At 43.0% G+C, this 24,957-nt stretch overlaps 1 protein-coding gene across 3 annotated transcripts in view; it reads left to right on the forward strand.

The window, feature by feature from the left end:
• Window positions 1-18,208, forward strand: part of rnf207a (ring finger protein 207a) — a 27,929-nt gene extending 9,721 nt beyond the window's left edge. The window contains exons 4-18 of one of the 3 annotated variants that reach the window (XM_080001330.1): window positions 651-795; window positions 906-985; window positions 1,421-1,492; window positions 1,876-2,001; window positions 2,605-2,651; window positions 4,523-4,595; window positions 5,487-5,555; window positions 7,690-7,758; window positions 8,596-8,702; window positions 14,801-14,978; window positions 16,583-16,768; window positions 17,061-17,112; window positions 17,269-17,392; window positions 17,474-17,566; window positions 17,986-18,208. In XM_080001330.1, coding sequence (XP_079857456.1) covers window positions 651-795; window positions 906-985; window positions 1,421-1,492; window positions 1,876-2,001; window positions 2,605-2,651; window positions 4,523-4,595; window positions 5,487-5,555; window positions 7,690-7,758; window positions 8,596-8,702; window positions 14,801-14,978; window positions 16,583-16,768; window positions 17,061-17,112; window positions 17,269-17,392; window positions 17,474-17,566; window positions 17,986-18,136 — 1,572 coding nt within the window. In that variant the 3' untranslated portion in view covers window positions 18,137-18,208. Of the gene's footprint in view, window positions 1-650; window positions 796-905; window positions 988-1,416; window positions 1,493-1,875; window positions 2,002-2,604; window positions 2,652-4,522; window positions 4,596-5,486; window positions 5,556-7,689; window positions 7,759-8,595; window positions 8,703-14,800; window positions 14,979-16,582; window positions 16,769-17,060; window positions 17,113-17,268; window positions 17,393-17,473; window positions 17,567-17,985 lie in introns of all 3 variants that reach the window. The other 2 variants (XM_080001328.1, XM_080001329.1) reach the window with 2 other exon arrangements.
• The last annotated feature ends 6,749 nt before the right edge of the window (window positions 18,209-24,957 follow it).

Genomic DNA, 24,957 nt, shown 5'->3' on the forward strand with positions numbered 1-24,957 from the left:
CCCTGTTCGTTTGAGAACGAGACGTGTGACGCGTCAGTTAACCAAGACCAACCGAATATTTTGGATCAAAGTTGTTCCGTTTTTTCTGGAATATCTGCTCCGCACGTGGATCGACTTGGATGAAATTGAACGCACGAGATCCTCGTCACATAGCGGTTTACACGACACCTCAACCCTGCTCGTAGCGCACGGCGAGGTATGTCTTCCAGATACTTTTAGCCGAGTTGGTCATATTTCGGCATCGGCACTGGCTCGTCTGTTTAACATCGCCCAAAATTAGGTTGGTTTTTTGCGAATATCTGCAATATCGTGGATCGATTTGGATGCAACTTCAATTACGAGGTCTTTGCGACAGCGCGGTTCAAACAAGACGTGACCGTGTTCATGTGTTATGCCGAAGTTGGTGTTCCGGATAGTTTTAGGCTTCAAAATTCTGAGAGATCCATTCCGGAAGAATGACAATAAGCGGCTGCGACAGGCTGGACCCCTCATAATAATAATCCGAGTTAAAAGAAAAAATGACAAAACACAGTAAAATAGATTGTAATTGACATTTAAAAAAGACAGACGCACATACATACATTCTCTTCGCCGTCTCTCTCCCTCACCCACCCGTCTCTCCCCTTCTCCCCCGTCTCTCAACCAACCAGGACTCGGGGGTGATGTATTACTGTAACACCTGCAGCCAGCCTCTATGCAGCGCCTGCAGGGAGTCCACGCACAAAGCCCGAATGTTTTCCCACCATGAGATTGTGTCTCTGGCCAAACGCACCAAAGCCCGACACAGGAAGTGCTGTGAGTTCCCACCAGCACTCCATACCAAAAAATACTATCGTGGGCTATTTTTTATTTATTTTTTTGTACATCAAATGCTTGACGAAAAGGATTGTGACGGTTCTCCACAGCGCTCCACGAGGAACCCTACATCCTGTTCTCAACGGAGAAGAAGTCCATGCTGTGCATCAAGTGCTTCAGAGACATGCAAGTGTGAGGAAACGCTGCACGACCTCCGACCTGAGAGCAGTGTCCCAGGAAAACAGACAACAAAAATCCAACCTTAATCCGTGCTTGATTAATTAATTAATTAATTAGGCCTAATAGGGCAGGAAGGTGCAGAACTAATTTAAAAAATCATCGTAATCATGAAGATAAATAATGTAAACAAATAAAAATATCAACAAATTGTATTATTTTCAATGAACTAATGGAAATAACAACCACTTCACAAAAATGTAGGACTTCAATACATGTGTTAAGCCTTAAAATGTATATTAAAGGCGTACCTTCCTTTTTTTAATCTTTTAAATTTCTCGTGCTTTGCAATTCCTCTGCGCTTCACTCGTTTGAATACCACTGACTAATTCGGGTCATCAAATTCAAGAGGGAATCGAAAAACTAAGGTTGTGTTCCTCACAGGGAGAATCGGACACATTGCATTGATATCGAAACAGCCTACGTGCAGGGATGCGAGATGCTGGACCAGGCAGTTTTGGTGAGAAAGTCTCCTTGTTAAAACACTGATGTCTTTTTCTTTTGGGTTTCTTAAAGGTTAAAAGCATGTTTGGCAAGGTTTTAATTTTTATTTTCAGCAACCTTTGATTCAGTGCTATGATATTGTGAACAATTTACTGAATATGTGGTGGTGACAATTACTTAATATATATTTTTTTATTGTAATTTAAAGCCAAAGGCATATTGGAAATCAATATAACAGTATTACCGGTAATAACATTACAATATTATATTTCTGTTCCATTTTTGTGCCCGTCCTTTCGTATTCCCTGGCACGTTTTGCCAGGAGCGTTTTCAGCTTTCCTGGCATAAAATATTTGACTAAGTGATCAGCCAGAGCCCCGTGGGCCTTCCCCCTCGCAGGTGGTGAAGGAGCTGCAGACTTCAGCCCGGGAGGCAATAGTTTTGCTCCGGGCCATGATCGGGGAAGTGTGTCTCAACGTGGAGGAAGAGGAGAGCGCAATCTGCACCTTGTTCAACAACCTGCAGGTGCTTTATCGAGATCGAGAGCCGTGCGGTTGACATTGGGGTTAAAAATTGGGGGCAAATAAATACACCAGACGGGTGTCAAAGGGGGACGTCCTGCCGACTTTGCCATATTTTTTTTTCCTGTCTGGGCCTTCTGGGACTGGATTCCTCGAAGCCCATCATGCATCGTGACGCGTGGTTTTATTCCCCACATGTTTGATCCTTCAGAAGAAGAATAACTTGAATAGCTTGAAAAGGTTGCCAGATTTTTGTAGTATGCATCATCAATCTGTTTCCCCCCCCCCCCCACTTTAGAACAAAAAGACACAGACAAATATTTAGCTTTAATTTCTTTCCCAAACTCCCAACACGCGAGCAGTGGCTCTTAAAAGAAAAACGCAGTACCTCCACTTCACCGCTAGATGTCTCTGTTTATCAATTTGTATATTTTTCTGAGCCTGATGAAGACCAGCACCCCAGGGAGCAAGAATATGACTTGTTTTGTTTTTTTCCCCACAATATTGAAAATGTATTAGAAACCACAAGGCTCAACGCCATTTTATTCACTTTGGCTTTAAAGAAAGAGAGAAAGGAAGGAATTGTCACTTTGCTCTAATCCTACAGGAGAAGCTTGCTGAGAGGAAGAAGATTCTGCTGAAAGCAGCTCAGAGGTACTCAAATGCAAAAATATAGTTCCTTTGAAAATATGTTTTTGATTAGCGCACAGCCAATATCACAAGGTTTACCGAATGGCTCCCTGTCACTGGGCTTTTGTTGTTGTTGTTGTGCATATATATTTTTCCTCATTGTATTATGCTGCATTGTGCTTCAAGGTGATGAATAGTATCCTCTTTGCTCTGGAATAATCTCTCCTCTCACAACCCACATTTTTCAGGGCCAAATTCTTTTTGTTTTTTTTTTACCCATGAAGATGAAAGGAGAGGAGATGCAGCATTAGGTGTAAGCAGCAGCCAGGCTGAGTGTAAAAAAAAAAAAAAGCACCTTTTGATAATATTGTTGCACCGAGTCCATGGTTTGACCTCAAATCAATGCTAATGTGCAGGCAACCTTGACCTATCGACTCATAGTGCACTCTGTGAGCTCCAAGTGGAACGGCATTCCGCAGCAGAGTGAATGTGCAGCTTGGCACTTTTCACACATACAGTACAGTGGGTTGCGGTCGTGTTGGTCCCCATAGGAACAGAGCTCCCTGTGCTGGATGCAGTTTTCCCCTCCATCCCATCCATGCAGCTTCCCACAGGACTAACACAGTTCTACTGCAAAATGCTCCAGAATTGTCCAAAACACGTTTACCGATTTTGACCTCCATCAAATCTCCTCCATCAATTTTTTTTTTTTTTTACATTTGAAGCTCTATGTAGACGGTGTTATTTCAGCATCACCTCAGCTTAACGCTTGTTTTGCGCTAATGCTTGAATCGAGGACCTTGGTGATGTATTCAAGGAAAGCAGAGATTTGCTCAGCCTGTATTTAATTCACCGCATTGAACATACTTTTGTCCGTCGTGCGTGCTTGCCATTTAAAGAAATTGTGGTTTGGAAAATCCATTGAGCAAACAAATAAGAGATTATTAATACTAGTATTTGCATTCATGGTTAAGATAAGATAAAACGTTATTAATCCTAATTAATAAAAAGTCATTATTAATTAATTATGGGAATTTGGAGTCCCTCAAAGCTTATACCTGGGACCCTAATAGTTTCGGGTAGTTCAGGAAACCATTAAATAAATAATGATAATAATAACTCTTATTAGTTATTATTAATTATTCTGAACACACATACAAAATAATAAATTACAATTTCCCCACATGGACGAATAATGTTTTATCTTATCTGAATAATAAATGTAACTACTAATATTATTCATCTCTAATTTGTCTGCTGAAGGGATTTTCTAAGCCACAGTCTCTGCAAACAATCAACCTGACAAGATCTGATATGATCTCTATGTTATCTGATAGAGACAATAATAATCTCATCTGTAAACATTTTTAGACCATAAAAAAAATCCAATCCTCCCTATATCCCTGTATGGAGACCATTTGGAAACTCTTTACCCTGCAGCTTCCATTTCTTCTTCAACTTTCATTTGTGAGCACTTGGTTCGCGCGTGCGTGCGCGCGCGCGCGTGTGTGTGTGTGTGCGCTCGTCCGCATGTGTTGGTGTGTGTGTTTGAGACACAAAGAGATAGATATAGTTTGTGTGTTCACGTCAGTGCATTGGATTGCGCTCTTAAATGAGATTTCTGGTGCTCGGCATCCACTATCCCCACACACAGCACTGCCTGGAAATGGCCCACAGGCTTGCTTCCCAGAAGGGCGTTAAAGGCTATTTTTGTCAAGGTCTGTCTGTTCGACCCTTTGTGCGTGTGTGTTTGTTACGAGAGAAGGCAGATAGATTAGGTTGTGTGTGTGTGTGTGTGTGTAACACTACATGTATGTCTGTCTGTGTGTGTGTGTGTGTGTGTGTGTGTGTGTGTGTGTGTGTGTGTGTGTGTGTGTGTGTGTGTGTGTGCGTAGCCAACACGAGGAGAAGGAGAGGGCACTGAAGGAGCAGCTGTCTCACCTCGCCGCTCTCTTGCCGACCCTCCAGGTAGGAGACGGGGATATTTATGAAGTGGAAAATCTGAAAAAGATGGCCTAAGACGCTCATTACCTGTTGAGAAAACACACTGAAATGAATAGACAGCTCATCAAGGTGCATTGTGGGAAGGCCCATATCTGAGACCCTGATACATTGGTTAAGTTGTAAGTTATTGTATAGGACTTAGGTATATTTTATTTTTGGAGATTACCTTTTATAAAAAAAATGTTTTAGGTATTTTTCATTTTTATGTTTTTACTTTTTTTATATTTTCGTTTTTTTTGGTCGTTTATCATGAAGTTGATTGTACATTACCATTTTTTATTATCTTAAGGTTCATCTTTCTGGTCCACTGTTCTGCTTATTTCATTAGCTATTGTTTGTTACCACATTTTTACGCTTTATTTCTTGGGTCACTTCTATTTTCTTTATGTAAGAGACAGAATGATGTAAACCCAGTGCAGCATGATTTGACTGATTTTACTTTCCTGATTTTCTACAGATTTTACAGATTTTCTACTGATTCTTTTTTTTTTTTTATTCTGCCAAAAAGGTTCATCTGGTAACATGCTCTGCCAAGAACTTTTCCTGGACATGACAATATTTGTAGTTGATTACTGGGTAACCAAAAGTAATCAAAACACAATACTTACAGTAGATTAATTCGGGATTACTCTCTAGATTACTAACTCCCTTCTCCAGCAAGTTATGTAAGAAAAAAATTTTTTGTATTTAAAAAATAAAATTAAAAATCACACCAAATGTATACAAAAGTATAACCCAAAAAAAAAAACATGCCAGAAAAGCATTCATACAGCCTTCATGTTATTGAAGATACATTTGTCAAGTCTTAAATATATATATAAATATATATATATATTTTTTTTTTATGCCTGAAAGGTTCATCTGGTCACGTGCTCCGCTTTCCTCAGCTCGGCCAACAAGTTTGAGTTCCTGGACATGGGCTACGTGAGTACCATGCGCTTTGGTAAAGGGGTCATTTTGAGATCAGAGGAGGACGGAACTCTTTTTTTTTTTTTTTTAATCTGATTGTTGCTTCGGACAACTGGAAGAGTTTAGTTTCCAAAGAGGTTCCGCTGAACCAAAATGCGTTTTCCCTCTAGATACAGTCTCTGTGTGTATCTCCCAGCGTGTGATGAAACGGCTCATTAAGGCTGCTGCACGCTGCAGGTATCGTGGCCCAGATCTGAAGTTTCCACTTTACATGCGACACAGATCTCTTTTAAGTCGATGTTTTCTTATTTTTTAACCAATATGAAAAGTGAAAATCACATGGAATCTGATCTTTTTCGAATGTGACCTTACATTATGTAAATTAGCTGTGAGACGCCTTTAGACGCCAAAATCATCTCACCATAAGTACATTTTGTCGGTATACATGATCCTAAATCAGATCTATATCAGATTATAATCAGATTAGCGATGTGACCTCAGTCTGAGCAGCTAAATCAAAATCGATATGACCTTTACGTCACTTCCTGTTCCACTTTGCCTCGGCGGAGACTGGTGAAGAAACGGTAGAGACTTGTCCATCCTGCGCAAAGGCCTTTGAAGTTCTTTATAATAATAATAATAATAATAATAATAATAATATTATATATAGGTGCAGGCAGCAATACACAGGGTCTATTATTGACACCAATTACAAATTCTCCGAGTTCCCGTGGAACGTAGCATCAGTTCGTGCTGTTGCTTGTATTTACATCAGCATTACTACTCAAACAAGTTACAACTTTCAGAGTTTCCATTGAACGCAGCATCGACTCACGCAATGACCCGGTGATCCGAGTTTTCCGAGTCCTGGTGACACGCTGAATTACTAATACAAGACGATACACTTGTTGTGTGTTAGGACATTACCATAAAAACTACGAGGTGGCTGTCTACTACCTGTAGTCCACAAAGTCCTGCCTCACTGTGTCTCCGTGGAAGGAAATCACTCCGTGTGGACGTTCCCAACAACACAGTTCCATTCAATCGGACTAAACACTGCATGTCCCTCAGAGACATTTCATCAACTTTTTTTAACCTTTGGGACTAAAGTAAAACGGACACGATTCGTTCCCGTTGCTCTGCAGCTGCAAGCGAACTCCATCTGTGAGGACACAAACGCGAAATATGTTTTAGACTGTTTGCGACTCCCTCAGTTTGCGTGTTAGGACTGGCTCCAGGAGGCAGGAGGTGTACGGCACCAGGTTCGAGGCGAACAGAATGCCTTTATAATTTCAAAAAGGGCAAGAGAATAAAATCTCAAACGAAATGCCCCACCGACGTCAAGCAGGTAAGACGTGCGCGCAGTTTGTTACCACTACGGAGCGGTGGAGTCCACACCACGCAGCTTGCACGGCGCGAAGGGATGTTCTTAGCGACAGCCTGCACATTTAACCTGCACATTTAACCTGCACATTCATCGCGAACTGGATGATGACGTCACGAAGCGTATTACTGTAAATATCATCTCGCTCCACCACCCACCCGTAACTTTTCAAACGTTGGCTTGTCACTGATGCACGAACGCTCGGCTGCTTCCGACCAAATTTTGTTGGTTTTTCACTAATTCCTGCTCCGTATGTCGATCGATTTGGAAGAAACGTGAACCACGAGATGTCTGCGGCGTCCCGGTTCTGACGACATCTCAACTGTGTCTGTAGCTGCGGCGGTTGTTCTGTTCCAGACAGTTTTAGCCCGTTAAGTGCCAAGGAGAATAAAATGAATCCCTGGGGGATGGTCCCCTAATAATAATAACCTTTGTATAGCAGCTTTCATACACAAGTGCTTGACATTAAAAGAAGGCCATCAAATAGTGACAATAAAAGCAAAGCAGGTTGCATTTATAAAGTACAATAATAAAATACCGGTAATTAGAATGATGAAATATATTGAAAACAAGGTAAGAATAAGAATTCCTCTGCAAATTATTTCCTTGTTTCAATGGAGTCTTGGATTTGACCATCATGTCACCCAAAATGCACAAAATAAAATAAACCCGCATGCTGACTTTTCTTCCCTGCATTGTCTTTCTTCTTAATAACTGTCACATTGCCTAACAATCCCTAAATGTGAATCCTCTCACATCCCACAGCAACTGATGGAGCGTCTGCAGAGGATCGTGAAGCTTCCACACCGACTGAGGCCCGTGCAGAGCAGCAAGGTGGGGACCGCTGCTCTGGAGTGAAAACAACCCAAATCGGATTACATTTCAGAAAATGCTCATTTGATTATAGTCACTGAATGCAAGCTACATGGGAATATTTGTGATTAGTTACTGGGTTACCAAAAGTAATCTGAACGGAATATTTGAGACTTTTGGATTACGCCCATGTCAAGACATTCAGAATTAGTTAAATTCAGAATTCAAAATTTTAAAAATCACACCAAATGCAGACAAAAATGTGAGCCAAAACAAAGAATTGCAAAAATCGAATTTTGACCGCAACAAGAAAAATATAGCCTTCATGTAATTGGAGTTGAAAAAAAGTAGTCTTCTGGAAAAACCTTCATAAACAATAGGTCTTAAAATAGAATGATTTTATAAATGGAGAAACATGCAAAACCTGCCAAAATACGAGGTATAACAGTCAGAATTGTTCTTCTCAAAATAGCATGCTTTCATAATAGCAAATAGCAAAACCTTTCATCATAATTAAAAAAAATAAACAGTAATAAATGAAAATTTATATTGTTAGCAAAAAATAAATGGCTATTCTCTTAAATCTAACCTGGGTCATATGACGGTCAATTATTTTCATGATCTGATCCTGAAATCCTGATTACACACAAATCAACCACAACCCGACTGATCCTCGCTTCTCACTTACGATCATTATCTGTGATCGCGTTTGCACAAATGAAGTAATACGATACGCCGCCATATTCTCTCTTTTATCCCACGTGATCCAGCCGCATTAGCGCTAATCCATCGCTTCCCCTCGGCGCCAGTGGCCCCAGTGATCCCAGTGTGCGTGTCTCTCTCTCGGTCTCCCATCAGATCAACACAGACTACAGGAGCGAGTTTGCCCGCTGCCTGGAATCCCTGCTGCTGATTGGACAGCGCTGCCTGCCCTCCGTGGCGGGGTCCGCCAGCATCGCGACTCGGTAAGACCCTGTACAAATACCACCCCCCCCCCCCCGGCAGGCCGGCGCTGTCTCCCTACATTGTGTTGGGGGCCAGATTTCCGAATACCCTGCAGGTATTCCTGAAATGAATGTATCCATCGCATTACACATGTACGTGTATTCGGAGAGCTCATCGGCATTAATACATGGGCCACATTTGGGCCGCGGGCTGCCGGTTGAACAACCCTGCTGCGGGCTCTACATGGATGGGAGGTGTGGGTGAACTCACCGTGGGCAGGATTGGAGTAGATATCACTTCACTTTGGAGCCATATTGAATATAAATCAAAAACAATACGTGATTTCTTTATGATGGGGTGCTGGCCAAATAGATTTGTAAATTCAAAACAAATGTAAAAAATCCCATAAATGGAATAGTCCACAGTTGACTGACTATACTCTTTTCTTTTCTTTTTTAATATATACTTTTATTTTTTTTAATAAAATAAGGCAAGGCAGGGAAAACGGATTTTTTTTTAGCACATTTCAAAGTGCTTTACAGAAGGTATAAAAGCAAAGAAGAATGAAAGCATAGCAGTAATATGCTAATATGGTAAGATAGGTATAAAAACCGGGAAAGGCCTGAGCACACTGAGTGTTGTGTGCCAGTCTTGGTTTTCAGTGCACAGTTCACATACAATGAACTTACTTTAACTTTATTTTGTCCTCTTGTTCACATAAGAAACATGAAAACAAAAGACAGAACGGTATGAATTAAAATATAAATAAATAGGCATATGAATAAATCTGGCCTTGCCTCCCTCTGTGCGTGGGTTATAAATTGGACAATTATCGTTGGACCTTATAAGCAGAGCACAGCGCAGCGGTCGTTGTCCGCGTCGCCGTCACGCTCCTCCGATTGTGAAGTCGATGGTATTTTGGGCGTCTTCCAAACACCTGTGGAGACTCAGGGTCAGAAGACTTCACACGCTGGACGGGCCCAAAGTGAAAATCCCCAAAAGGCTCTCACTGGTCAGGTGGTACCTGGTGGGAACAGGTGGCCAAACTCCGTCTCGTCTGTTTTTTGGGCTCTGGACGCTGATGTTTTATGTCTGATTATGTTACTCAGGTCGTCCGACCCGGCGAGGGGGAGCTTGAGCACTTTTGGGGAACGTTAGAGTTGCTCCAGCCTCGCTAGAAGCACAGCTGATGACCATGGGGTGATGGATGCATTTAAAAAGGCCGTTATTGTAACAGGGCATGAGTAACGTTTAAATATAAATGTATAGTATTTTAAAGTGCACTGCCGGGGGCCTAACCAGCCTCAATGTGGCGATCCATAAGATTGTCTGTGCTCGGTGGATTCCACGTGCCTGAGCTTTGCGTTCTTGCAGTGGCGGACCACGCCACCAACAATGGAAACAGCATCACGCAAATACATGAAATGGCTGTTTCTAATAAAGAGGCAGCTAAATAAATATGCGATGAATATCAAACATGGGATTTCCTCGGATCAAAATAACCTTAAGGATCAACCCTTCAATTACGGTACTGCCTCCGACGAAACACTCTAATATACAATATGTAGGGTGTGGCTCAGATGAGACGTGGTGATAGGAGACACTTTTCTGCAAGTTTAATGGTTGTATCAACAGTATTATATTGAGGCGATAGCATTATTCGCTTGCACAGACATGTCTATCGCAGGAGGATCCTGCCCCTTTACCCTTTACTAGCTGTGACTGCCATTTGATACTACTCACACAATATACTTCTGGTAAGTTGCTTTGGACAAAAGCCTTAAATGACATAATGTCATTTAGGGAAGTTGAATGATTTCACAAAGAATGTAGGTATTACAAAAAAGTCTGGATATTGAGTGGATTTTAGCGCATGAAGCCAAGCAGGTTCCTCTTCCATCCATCCATCCATCCATCCATCCCCGGTCGGTCCTTTAACAGAATTGGACCTGCTCAATCCCAAAATACCTTCAGTGTCATTCTGTGAAATTCTCGCTCTGGTCGTCGGCCCGCTTGAAGTAGTGAGGAAGTGGTGACATTTTTGTGTTCTGCCGTCCTCGCTTTGAGTTTCCTCCTCGTCCTCCCATTGGGCAAGTGTCCAGGGGGAATGGACGGATTGATTCCTCCATCGATTTATTCATGGATGGATGAGCGGTCCAATCTAGTGTGTATGTGTGTGTGTGTGTGTGTGTGTGTTTCAGATTTGACGGAAGGAGATGTTGTGTGCTCTGCATATTAGCCATCCCCGCTTGGATCGGGCCGCCCTGCGCCAAGCCATGAATCGCTGGCGTCGCGCCGCGCGCTAAGGCGATTGTAGCGTTGAATAATTCTATTTATTTGCCGCACGCCCCGACAGCCAGCCATCTGGCACGTTCCTGGCAAGGAACCTAAAAGGAGAATAAACCGGGAGAATAACTCCATGTTCCACTTTGTTTCCGATCAGAGCGGCGGTGTCGCGGACCTTCGGGGCCCCTCCGTCGGGGTCTTTCACAGCGGGAGGCCCCCGCGTCTCCTCCTCGTCGCCTCGTCCGCCGACACACGCTGTCCGAGCGGATTTTTTTCCACATCAATCACTCGCAACTGTTCACAGGTCTGCACCTTCCTCCACACCCGCCACCGCCCCCCGCCCTCCCACCCGACATACTGACACCCACTCCGGTCCAACCCGTCCACCGCAGCCTCAAAGTGGGCAGGGACTGTTTTTTTTTTTTCTCTGGGCCGACCGACCGACCGCCCGGCAACTATTTTTAATCACAATTTCATAGAAGTCTCAGAGATGAAGTCGTCCAGTTTTGGCCACTCACAGCAGCCCCTGATAGTGGGGTAGCAGCGGACGCTCTGTTCCAAACCACTGGCGTCGAGGCTTTGGCGCTCAAAAGAAGGAGGAGGCGATGCCTGCACGCATTTCACATTTCAGCTTGAGACTTTGCTGAGTTCTGCCGTTGGTCACGGACCCCGAGGCCGTCGGATCCTCGGCTCAGAACCCAGGTAACTCCGTGCGACTCCATGACTTCTCATTTTGAACTGACTCGCATACGTTGGCGAGCGACAGGGAAAGACTTGTCCGAGTTGGGAGTCAGTGGGAAACACCGGGCGACGGCTCTTTTTAAACGCTACATTCTCTGCTCTCTTGTCTTTAAGGACATTCTATGTCAAGAAAATGCAGCGGACAATGACTTGAATTGAGGAATAAGTGAATTTATGGAGTGAAAATCAATAGGAACGTGTTGCTTCACGCGGGGGCAGAAAGGTTCAGGTATTGTGTTCTGCGTCCCGGTATCGATCTCCAATGTCCGTAGTGAGTTTCTATTGATGCCACTGATGCCTTTGGGGCCCTTTGAGGTTCAGGTGGGGGGTCGGACTTACTTGGTAAGGAGTTTTTCCCCAAGTGGATACATGTGTTCTTGTATCCAACTCCCTATCTGGACCAACTGTCACCGACTTGTCTCGCGGCGTCCCCATCAAAACGGGCAAAGATCCCCGTTCGGGCCCTCGGGCTGGCTGGCTTGGCACGAGCTCCTCCTAAATCGAAATTTCACAGAACTCTCCGGGATTAATCTTCCGTGGACACGGGCGGAGCGGAGGAGAGCGGCAGCTTTGTTACGTGCCAATGATACCACTGACTTAACACGGCGAAACTCTATAATTGGCATCGCTGCCGGTGGAACAGAGCCTGGATGCTCAGAGGAAAGAAATGCGGGAGGCGAGAGGGAGGGGAACACTGCACCGGCAGGTTCGACGTTCTGGGAAAAAGCCAATACAACAATGCGCCTTAAGTCCGCCCCATTCCTGCTTTTGTTTCTCGCTCCGTATTCCTGGGGGAGACGGTGCCGAGCTGACACCCAACCCCCCGGGGCTCGGCCGCAGGGCGGGGAATATCAACGTTGTGCGTCCGCAGACGGTTGAGTGTGGTTGATGAGACCGTCCATCTGGAGCTACATGTGTGGGTGTTACTCTCCTGCAGTGTTTCTCAACCGCTTGCGAACAAAAAAATTACAATTCCACTGGGAAAAACTAGACATGGACATAATAGACACAGAGGGAATGGAAGTTCTTGTTTTGTCAGATCAAAATTGCAAGGCTGCACTAATCCTTCTAATTCATCAGTAGCAGCCAGAAAGGCAGCTCTGTGTTGATCAGAACAAGTTTCACTGTGAAGGTGGGACCTGTGAGCAGTGATGAAGTGTTCGACTCTTTTGTCGAGATCCGGTTCCCGGTTCCATTTTCCGAAGCTTGGTTCATTTGGTTCAGTTGGTGTCACGCGCGGTGAGCGAGGGAGGACTTCCTAAACCATGAACGAGAGGCGGAGGAGTCGGTTCGCGTATGGATTTCAAAGTTCTTCATTTTGGCAGAATAAAAAAAGAGTTAATCAGTCACATCCAGTATGGGTTATGCCAAATGCCTCGACCTGTTTTTCCCCAGACTTAGATTTAGTTCAGTGAATATGTTCAGTTTGTGAGTCGACTGGTTCGCCCACTCTTTTGGAGTGACTCCCGAATCCCGAGTCATTTCAAGGATTTGTTCGCTACGAACGAATCAGTAAGCACAGTTCTACTCTACTTAGAACTACTTTTTTTTAGTGGTATAGTGCTGTGGGATTATTTCATTGTAAAAAGTACAGTAGGTAAAAGTTTGAAAACGCTCTCTCTCTCTCTCTCTCTCTCTCTCTCTTCCTCTCTCTCTCTCGCTCGCTCGCTCGCTCTCGTCCTACCAGGCCCCGATTAAAAATGTGACAACGGGAATCACTACCGAGCCACTTGGGAAGTGATGAGGTTTTCACATTTACATATATCTGGGCGAGAGTCACTGTGGGAGCTGACGCCTGAAACCAAATAGACCTGCCGAAAAAACCCGAGAGTCAACGGGGAAAACACCCGAACAACACGGCTGGTTCCACTGGTGCCACATTGGACCAACGGAAGGAAGTGGGAGATCATTAGAAAAGCATATGCACGCGCATATTTAGTGTTTTTCAAAATGTGTGGCTCCAGCTTTTTAAAAAGGCTTTGGGTTAACCCTAGTCCAGCTGAAAAACTACGCAGGTTCTATTGCCGAGAATGTATTTTAGTTTGGATAATAATGCATCACTTTTGGCTTACGTACAGTTTTTAAAAAGAGCCTAATATTTCCAACTTTGTGGTGGTAAAAATCAGTTATTTATAAAAGAAATGCATGGCTCTGGTGACTGGAATCGATGTAGAAAAACCCACACAGGCACAAATGCCAGAAACACTGGCGCTGTCCTTCAAATACCCGAAACCAAACCATCCAAGATCATCCACCAGGTTCCTGCTCTGACCAGCAGTTATTTTAGGCTGCTTCTCCAGCTCCTGGTGAAAGCTTGGAAACAAAAGACTCGTCCCAACTGTTTGCCACGCGGCCAAAACTATTGTGTGAAATTCCTCAGATTGCAAAGAGGTGTTTCAGCGGCACGCATTTCCAGCACAAATGCTCCTGCACTGCCTCCCCTGTCCATTCCATACTGCAATTTGTTTAAAAAAAACTCAAAACTGTTTCAGGGAGGATAACATAGAATCTAGAACAGTTAATAAAGAGGGCAAATCTTCAAGAAGCAGATAACTGTAACTCTGGCCGACCGTTGTATTTCACAGTATGTCACAATTTGTTTTTCATGCTGGATTACACCACAAAATATTTTTGTCAGAACTGAAATTGAAGCACAAAGATTTTCTAACGTGACTAGGATCATGCATTTTGTTCTGTCTCTTCGCTATGAACTATCATCACTATAACTGATGTATAAAAAGGTAAAAATGCAAATAAGTTGAATAAAAAAATGTGAAATTGGCAATAAATCTAAACTTCAACAAACAAAGAGAAAGCCTGGCAATATACAATAAATTAGAAAAATAATAACCAGACACAAGAAAAAATGACAATATATATTCAATAGACCTAAAAATGAACAATGAACAAAAATAATCCTTAAAAAATAACAATAATAAACGGTAATACACAATATATAACCCAACATTCAAGGTCCATACAGTAGACGGTTTAGACTGAATTTATGATTCTTTTAAACATTCGTTTAAAAACAGACTGGAATCATAAATTCAGTCTAAAAATCAATATCTTACATTGATTCCCACCTCAGGCTCCAGTCCCCACTCTCTGTGCTGTGTCAATCCCCGTCACTCACCGACATGCAGGGGGGCTCCACCCTGGGGCGGAGGGCCACCCACCACCGCTACATCTGCACCAAGGTGCTGCTGGCCGAGGGCGGGGACACGCCCTTCACAGAGCACTGCCGAAACTACGAGAACTCCTACAAGGTGAGCGGTGTGTGTGTGTGTGTGTGTATGTGTGTATGTGTGTGTGTGTGTGTATGTGTGTGTGTGTGTGTGTGTGTGTGTCCTTTTAAAAGAGTGCGGTAATAAATTAAGCCGAGTCGACTAGCTCAGTGGTTCTCAACGTGGGGTCTGGGGTCCCCCCCGGCAGGTGTGATAGAGGTTCCAGAGGGTCCCCATCAAAATGATAAACAGTTCAACTTCATTGAGTATCATAGATCAGCGGTTCTCAACGTGGGGTCCCCCCAAGGGTCCTTCAAGAGGTTGGAGGGTGTCGGCAGCAAAATTATTAATAGTTAAACTTCAATAATATTTCATTGGAAGACCTTAGCCCCATTGAATAATGTACAATAATGACTGTTTTGATCATATTTTCTACTATAGTAGAGATAGATATGGAAGTTTGGACTAAATATTATCTAATAATAAAAGTCTTCACAGTTTGGGGTCCCAGAGACAAAATCGTATCAAACGTGGGCCTTATTCATATCCAATTGAGGGTCATTGACGTGAAAAAGGTTGAGAATAACTGATGACCAACAATGGTAAGCCATACCACAGATGAGATAAGATGAGAACTTTATCGATTGCAGAGGGGAAATGTGGTTGTTGCAGCAGTAAAATCAGGTGTAAATCAGGTGTAAACCAGATGTAAATCAGGTGTGAACCAGGTTTGTCCAAACCTTTTCCACTGGAGGAACGGCTCTGAACCCGAATGGCGGTCTGTGGATCTCTTCATTGCAAACAACACACAACATGTTCAGAAAACCCCAAGATTTGGTCCTTTACAAGCTCATTCATAATGAACAAGATTTTGAGTGTGGAACTAAACCATAAATAATGTATTTTCATTTTTGTCCTGGGCCTTATCTTCCATTTCGATTTTCTGTCTTGTAATGCCAGACACTTGATCTCAGTGAAGCAAATAACCCAAACATGCCAAACCCATTTAGGGAAACTGAGTCTCAAATGACCAGCGGCGGCGCGCTTGGTGCAATGCTTCCGTCGGTCATCCCCTTTAATAGAAATACTTTAGAATTGCTGTGGGATCCCACTGGAGTTCAAAAGTGGGGTTTTTTTTCACAAGGGATAAGATTTATTTAAATTGTTCAACAGGGCAAATATGGTAAATCACATTGAGTGACTTTAGAGTGGAGGAGGCAGCAGCATAGGCATTCAGGATATTGGAAAATTATGATTGATTTATTGATTATACATATTGGCCATTTATTTGAATGATAATAATAATAATAATAATAATAATAATAATAATAATAAACATACATATTTTATGATAATTATTATTCGTCTATATTCTTCCCTAAAATCTCTTGCAGGCAAAATAAAAGGTCCTTGTGGCCCAGGTTCGCTTAGTATAGAATAAAACAGTTTAAGTACAAGGAATAAAATAGGTACAAGACGCTTAATTAGTAGTGATACTTCCTACATACAAATGCGTGAGCTCAGACAAAGCCAACGAGAGATCAACAAACATGCAACGACTGCACCATGGTTCCAAGGAGATATCACATCTCGCCACACGAACCACGAAATCTGAGCACTTGACATTGATTATGACTCGGATCCAGACCCTGCAGACGGAGATTCAGGGCTTAAAGGACCAGGTCCAGGAGCTCCACAGGGACCTGACCAAGCACCACTCCATCATCAACACCACCACCATGGGACAGATCCTGGACCGCTCGCTGCACATCGACAGCCAGATCGGCGTCCAGCACTCGGCTGTGGAGACCATGCGGGTGATGTTCGAGGAGGTGCGCTCTTCATGGCCCATATCACTCACGTTTTCTAAAACACGTGAAGCACCATAAATCAGCTATAGAATTCCTCATATGGAACAATGTGATAACCAAGTGGTGAGCCGGTCTGCTTCATGCAGTGTCACTTAGCTCCAATGAGAAACCCTCACAGGGGTTTTATAGGAGAACATAAACACAGAAATGGGAGTTTATTCCAGCATAACACCCACCCAAAGATGTCAAGATATCCCATCAACAGGCTGATGCTTCTTGTATCACTCTGCTCACGGCTGTCTTCCTTCCACAGATCTGGGATGAGACGTTCCAGAGGGTCACTAATGAGCAGGAGATCTACGAAGGTGCACCTTCAACAAAGACCTAAAAAATATCCCTTGCAAAAAAAGAAATCCCATTTCATTGGCCATTTGCCGTTTTTCTGATGTTGTGACTTAGGCGTTCAGAATCTCTCTTTCTCTCTCTCTCTCTCTCTCTCGTCTCCCTCCGCTTTATTCCAGCCCAGCTTCATGATCTGCTGCAGCTGAAGCAGGAGAACTCCTATCTGACCACCATCGCCCGGCAGATCAGCCCCTACATCCTGTCCATCGCCAAGGTCAAAGAGAGGCTGGAGCCCAGGTACAGGTACTGCACGGATACTGGATTTTTAGATTTCAATAAAAACTTAAAACTCAACTCCAAGCATGTCTAAACCTCCATTCCCAGGTTTCAGGGACCTAAAGAGCATCATGACGACCGCACAGAAACAATGCTGAAGATCTTCGAGGACTGCACTTCGGCCAAGGAAAACCAAGACAGGTATCTGACCCGGCAGCGAATTCACTGTTACTGCTTAGATATTCATGTTTGATATAGAGTACCTACTTGGGTATATGTACTATATGTACTCCAACCTCGAGATCTCAGAAGTGGGGAGATTTTCCAAACCCAAGCAGGGCGTCCGGGAAAGAAAAGTTAGGCAGGGGGCAATCGACAAATTTAAATAAATAAAAAATAAGGCGCAGGTTAAGATAAATGAGTATTTCTACTCTTGTTCGGCAATAGATGCAGATACAGTGACACGATAATATGACTCGTGGAGTGTGGCGCAATGCCTTCAAAGCGTTCCGTCAATCTAATCTTCACACTTTTAAATTGTTTTCAGCCAACGGTTCATTTCCCCCGGATGGATATGCTGCCATTTGGTTATAAACACAGTTTTTCTATCTTTCGAATAGAAACGAGCAGAGCTGCTCCACAGATCACGACCGAGACAAGAGCAGCCATTCCCTGGTCCTCGAGGCAGAAGACGGCTCCGGCAAGGCGAGCGGCCACGACGGCAGAGGAGACTCGTCCAGGCGGAGCAACCGCAGCGAAGTGCCGCTGTAAACAAGTCACTGGATGTCCGAGGGACTCCCCCCCCCCCAAACCAAAAAAAAAAGAATAAAAATAAAAACACACTCCGCTGACAATCCCTCTGTGACTCCACGAACTCACACCCAGCTGACGGACGATTAAAAAACCGCACTCGCCGTGATTTCTTCCCCCTCGGCGGGTGAGATTCTGAGGCGACTCCTCGGACAAACACGTCTCGGACGCCGACGGACGTCAGAGGATCCGTGTCACGAGACCGAGGGCTTAACTCAAAATGTTGACCTACGATGGCATTGTGGCCAAAAGAGAAAAAAACAAAAAAAAGAAAACTTTTACAGGAATTCTCTGGTATTACCCAAGACAGTGGTGCTCAACGCGGGCTTCCGCGGGGCCCCCCCAGGGGTCCCTCAAGGGGTTCCAGGGGGGCAGCCCAATGATTAATAGTTACCGTAACGTCAGCGTTATTTGATTTCTAAGACGTTAGCACCATCATAGTATATACATGTGTGGAAGTTTGAACTAAATCGTATCCAACAATAAAAATCTTCTGAGATGCGGGGGCCCCAGAAAACTAAATCTCATCAAATGGGCTGGGGTCTAATGCGCATCACACTGAGGATCCTTTGAGAATCACTGATCACACGGACTCTTGGCTCTTCATCATGCGTTGACTACGTTGACTCTGTGCGTGCGTTTGAAAAGTGATACGGCAGCCAAGAGAGTAAGAGTCTTTTAATAGCTCCACAGAAACTATCCACGCACGCACACACGCACGCACACGCACACGCACGCACACACACGCACACACACACACACACACACACACACACACACACACACACACACTATCTGTAGTCCGAGCAGAAAACACTTTGGGGCCTTTAGCCGATGATGAATGACTTTCTCGATACAATCCCCAGAAGAGTGTCGAGCGACAGCACAGATGGAACACAACAAACCAAACTGCGCGTACGTGTGCGCGCGCGCGCGTGCGTGAGTGTGTACACCTCTGTTATTATAGCAAATTTCAGAGAGAGAGTGTGTGTGTGCGTGCGTGCGTGTGTGTGTTAAACATCATAGGCACGGACCACATTTTCCTTTTTGTACAAGGTAGTGGTTTGCGGGACGCTATCTGAGCCCTTGCGCTTTATCATTTCGGCGTAAAGCGTTGGGAGTATATCCAGTTATGAAGGGCCGTGCGTGCCTTTAAAGAGCCTTTTCCTCAGCACTTATCTCTAAAACCGCTTTTCTCTCCGCCGCACAGCCATCCTCGGTATCCACGGTGTTCATTCATCTCTCGGCCTTCTCTCCCTCCCCCCTCGTCCCCTCCTTTCACCGAGAGCACTCGGTTCCCAACCTTGGGTGCTAGACCCCTATAGGGAGGTCACCAGGGACGGCAGGGGGGACGGTCGGGAGTCCTCGGGCAATTCAAAGTCAAATATCGAGTGTCAGCTCAAATGTAAACGGTAACAAAACCCTTGAGTGTCCGTTGTAATGCGGTGGTATTCAAACTGTGGGACGTTCTCCCCCAGTGGGGGCGTGGAGGAAATGAAGGAACAAGCAAGTAGGCCTTGAATATATATTTTAACCACTAATTCAACACAAAGTATGTTTATTTAAAGTTTCAGGGTGATAGTTTATAAATTTGGCACGATCCAATTTTCATTGTTATTATTATTTTTCTTTCATTCGTTCAACACCTTTCTGCCCCTGTTAGGCTGCGTCAATAAAAGCCATAACTGAATGTCACACTCGACCTGGTTGACTGTAAACCAACGTTTTTATTTGTACTTTTTTTATTATTATTTTTTAAACATTGTTTTTTTGTTTTTTTTAAAGAAGGGGTCTCTGATTGAGTCAGGTTTGGTTTTGGAGGGAAAAATAACCTGATTTCTAACCGATCGGAGTGAGTGCTCACCTGCAGCGTCAGGAAAGTCTGCACCGCCATTCCTCCTCTCTCCCCGCACGTCTCCTTTGTGATGCAAAGTTATTCCCAAAGTTTGTAAATCCAATGTCTCTCTTTATTATTTTCATTTATTTTAGTCAAAGAAGACCCCCAAAAAAATATGGCTTAGTCTCACCAGAGCTGACGGTTCGACATGTTCGACTCAATCTCAAAAGTAAATCAATTTAAAACTAAATAAAATGAAACAGAACTTGTTCCGATGCGCCACCTGCAGCTTCTGTATACTGTACCTTCTTTTGTGACTGGAGCTCAATCGGCTGCGGTTTAATGTTGAATCATTTTCACCGGAATACCTTTTTGGCCCCGCCCCCAATTAAAGAGACTCCTCCCCATTTCCCCTCCCGGACCTTCCCCACATGGAACTGGAATATCAGTTGAATCATTCTTCCCGGATACGTGTGTGTATAAATAAATAAATAAAATAATATGATTATATATATATATATATATATATATCAGATGTGTGTGTGCGTGTGTGTGAGCAACACAGAAACTGAAAAAGCCAAGACGAGCTTCCCACCTGCTGCGGCATCTGTCCTGGCATTTGTCCAGGCATCATCTGACCAGGAGGGATGGCTCCAGGGGGCATCTGGCCGAGCCCCATCCCTGAGGGAGGCATATAATATATACCTATAATATATGTAAATATATATATGTATATAATATGTGAATATGTAAATGTAAATATGTATATATATATATATTTACATATTCACCCTGATGCATAAATTAATGTACATTTATTGGGGGTATTTTTCATGATTAAATCAATATTAGGTAACGTATATTTTAAAATACCTTCCGAGGTACAGTACACGTTCAAAACATCTGCAAGTACGAGATAGTTCTATTAAATCAAAAACATGCAGTAAATTGATTAAAAAAAAAAAAAAAAAAAAAAAACATTTGACCAAATTTGGAATAGCATAATCCTATAGGAAAGGAGGAGGTCGTTGCATCCAGGACAGAATGTGTCCTTACACCATGTAAGGGGAGGTTCTGTACATTTCATTTTGATATTTGAGTACATCTGATACAAATGTACTCTAACCATTAAGGTCTTGAATGGATGACTTTCCCCTTCACCAGGGAACTGTTTTCTTATGCCGTGTTCAGACTACGTGATTCTGGCCCGAGGGGGGTTGAGAAGGCGAGACGGGGTGCGGTGATTTACGCTGATCAAGAATCTAATAAAAAAAAAACAATAATCCTGTCCCGCGCATGGCATCGCGTGATGTCCGGCGTCACTTCTCGCGTGTGTTTTCGTGGCAAAACGTGGTTGGGAGGCCCGACAGACTCGTCGGGGATTCCTCCCCGTGAAAGATCTTGTAATGTGTGACGCCCCGTCCCCGATCAGTCATGCGGCGTCCAGACCACGAGGCTGCGAGATTCCCCCCGATCACAAGACAGAAAGTTGTGCAGTGTGAACAGTGCAGCGATCCGACCGCTTTGAAAGTCGTGTGGTGTGCCCATCGCAATTTCTGGCCCTTTCACAGCTCTTTGCATCGGGTAAAGGCAGAACTGAACGACTATTTACTCGGAAAACTCCGTAAATATTGACTTCCGTCACGACTGAAAAGGACAGAAAATTGAGGCGTTACGAAGAGATCCGGATCCACCCTCCAAAGGAGAGACATGGTACGGGCTGCATTTTATTATATAGGTAAAGGAGGACAAAACCACCCGATAGAGCGATGGACCGCCGCGAAACAGAGGCGGGGATTTACATCGCGCAGGAGTGAAAAAAAAACAACAGTAAATATCGGGGCGGCGCCGGGCTGGTGGAATCACAGATCCTTCTCTCTGCGGGAGGAGTCAGAGGTGCACATTCATTAAAAATATATCTGTGACAGCGGGTGTAAAAAATGGCTCCGGCCCTCTACTTCCTCCCTGTGGTCGTCCATCATCTGCACTCTCCCTCTCTCTCTCTCTCCCTCTCCCTCTCTCTCTCTCTCTCTCTCTCTCTCTCTCTCTCTCTCTGCTCATTCACCCAACAGAGGGTGTAATGACCCGTAGGATCGGGGGAAACACAGCAGGGACTTTATTCTGAGTCTGCGCGTGTGTGTGTTGTGAATCTATTTGCGCCGTCACTTTGTGAGCATCACACAACAATATTAAAACGAGGACGGCTTCTTTCTTTTTTTTTTAAACTGGTATAATTCCGTTGCGCTCCAGCTTTTTGTCCTCCTTGGAAGGAAGCAAAGTCCTGCTGCACTTTGTATTGAAATAAGTAGATACATGGATACTGTAGCATTGTACTTTAGAAATTAAAAATTGCACTCGTTAAAAATATGGAGCGTTATATGGTTAATTAAACTATTAGATTATCATAACACATGGCTTTTATAAAAAATGTGGCACCACTTCCAATTTAGGAGGAAAAGAAAAAAAATCAGTTTGACTACACAAGATCAGTCTCATAGGGATTCTTTCCTGATACATATACCTCTCTCTTCATTCTTTAAGGAAGACAAACAGATCATTTCTTTCTGATAAATGTGATTTATTTTATCACGCTAAATCATTTAATAGATTAAATATTAGTCAAATATATTATAAATGAAAAATAACATTAAAATATATGATAAAAATGTAAAAACAATGCTTTGACCTTATATGTGATCAAAAGTTGAACTCAGGGACAATAGTGAGGTGGAACGTTACGTGAATCTCTCATCAAGCCGGGAAGCAGCCGACTCAGTTCCCAGACGTGTGCCTGGCAACGGCACCTGTTTTCTTCTGAGGTCGTGGCTTAATGTCGAATAAAATGAATGGGGCTCCCCTAGCTTCAGTCAGCTGGGCTTGAGCCCTTCGTGGGTCGGGGAAAACTTCAAAAAGGGAATAACATGACGCTACAAAAACCACAAGATTTAGTTATACAGAAATAACAAAAAAGAAAGTAAGAAAACAATTATTCAGTTGGATGACTGAAGCTGAGACTTATTCGGTAAGAATTTTAGTGGCGCGCCGACTTTCAGCAAAAACAAAAACTTAAAGAAAAGACGGTGAAAGACTTAAGTTAAATAGCTGAGATTTCTTGAGCTCAAGTTGATGGCCAGCCTGAGGCAGAAAGGTTGCGTGCTCTTTTGAACACTGGCCAGATGGGGCGGAGTTTGGGCGTCTCCTCTTTTAAAATGGCTGCTCAAATTTTCCTGACAAGTGAATAGTGAATGTGAGTTTACTCACTATGCTTAACCAATTTCTGGTTAAGACATAAAGGCTTGTAATAACGTTCTGCATATTAAAAACGAATTATTCCAAAAGATTCTATGAGGAACACAAAATTTGTGACTAATTAACTGTTAAGACAATTTCTAATTACTTACATAAAACATACTTTCTTACACTACTTGCACAATACAAATTTACATTGCAATCTTAGCGATTATAGAGATTTTTATCGGTTGGTGACTGGATGGCTGTATAGCCACATGAAGAATTTATTCATTTAAATGGTGTCTTGTAACTTCATCATTTTGTGTGGTACAGCAATAAAAGTTAGATCATTATTCAGAGAAACATCTGCAAAAATTATGTTACTTCAATTACTGACTGATTTAATATGGATTCACAATAATTTCGACTTATCTTAAGCACAAAAAGAATTCCATGGGGTTTTTTTTTCTTCAAGGCTGTGTCCATAATTTATGACAGTGTCCTGGAGATAAACTCTCAGCGTGAGACAGAGTTAAAAGGGAAGAATGTTGTGTGTGCGTGTGAGATATAGAGGGGGAGGTCAACAGAGACTGACCCACTCCGGTCAGTCTCTGTTGATCCAGTCTCCGGCTAAAATAATAAAACAAAGTCATTTGGTTATCTTTACATCTTGCCTTTGTTTCGTTATCTCACGATAAGATTGCACAAGATAACGAGGTAGGTACGTAGACAGGTACGTAGATAGATAGATAGACAGATAGATAGATAGATAGATAGATAGATATAGCTGCAGGCAGCAATATACGGGGTCTAGTTTAGTCGTGTTGGGTGCGTTTTATAGTTTCCCGGGTTTCTGGAACGCATGTCAGTTATTGTAAAATTACAGTTTAATAGATTACTTGTCTATATTGTATTGCAGACAACGTTTATGTAACTTTAACATCAACTTGCAATTAGAAATAGTATTGAATAATAACTCAAGATCGCGAACACTTTCTGGCTCTTCATTATAGTTTGTTAAGTGTAGTTATAGGACAATGTTTATGAATGATGTTTATTACCAAGAAAAGTATTTAACTTTTTATTTTAAAAACTATATTTTGTCATTGTTATAACTTACCTTGCTGCATTTTAGTACATCCGTAGTTTCCGTGACGGTAGATGTTGTGTGTCGTATGCGTCAATTACGGCGTATTTACGTCGATCTACGATAGCCGTGCAATTTGTCGACTTCTTTTGTAGAGCTTAGTTTTTTAGTTGGATTACATTTTCAGTAAGTTCCGTTTCCATGAAATACCACAAAAGTTGTGATATTTCTGTGGGTAATTACCATTGCACGGCTTCTATTTTTTCCACGCCACCTTTGATTTTTAACTCAATCACTTTTTTTTTTTTTTTTTTTTTAACAAAATCACTTTTCATTAATCTGCCGAAGTCATGTATACCACAGATTTAAAATCTTACAGATCTACTGACATCTACCAGGTAAGAAGGTATATAAATATACAAGTAAATCGGTAGTTTGGTAATTTCTAAAGCAGGGGTCTCAAACTCGCGGCCCGCGGGAGGATCTTTTGTGGCCCCCTACTTGACATCAAAGTTTAGTGTTAGTGCGGCCCGCGCGTCGTTGCCATGGGTGTTTTATTATTTTATTTTTTTTTATCACTTATGGGTTACCATAGCTCAGGCTCGTGAAAGCTTCCGGTGGTGTTTG

This window comes from Zeus faber, assembly GCF_960531495.2.
Source record: "Zeus faber genome assembly, chromosome: 5".
Taxonomy (NCBI): domain Eukaryota; kingdom Metazoa; phylum Chordata; class Actinopteri; order Zeiformes; family Zeidae; genus Zeus; species Zeus faber.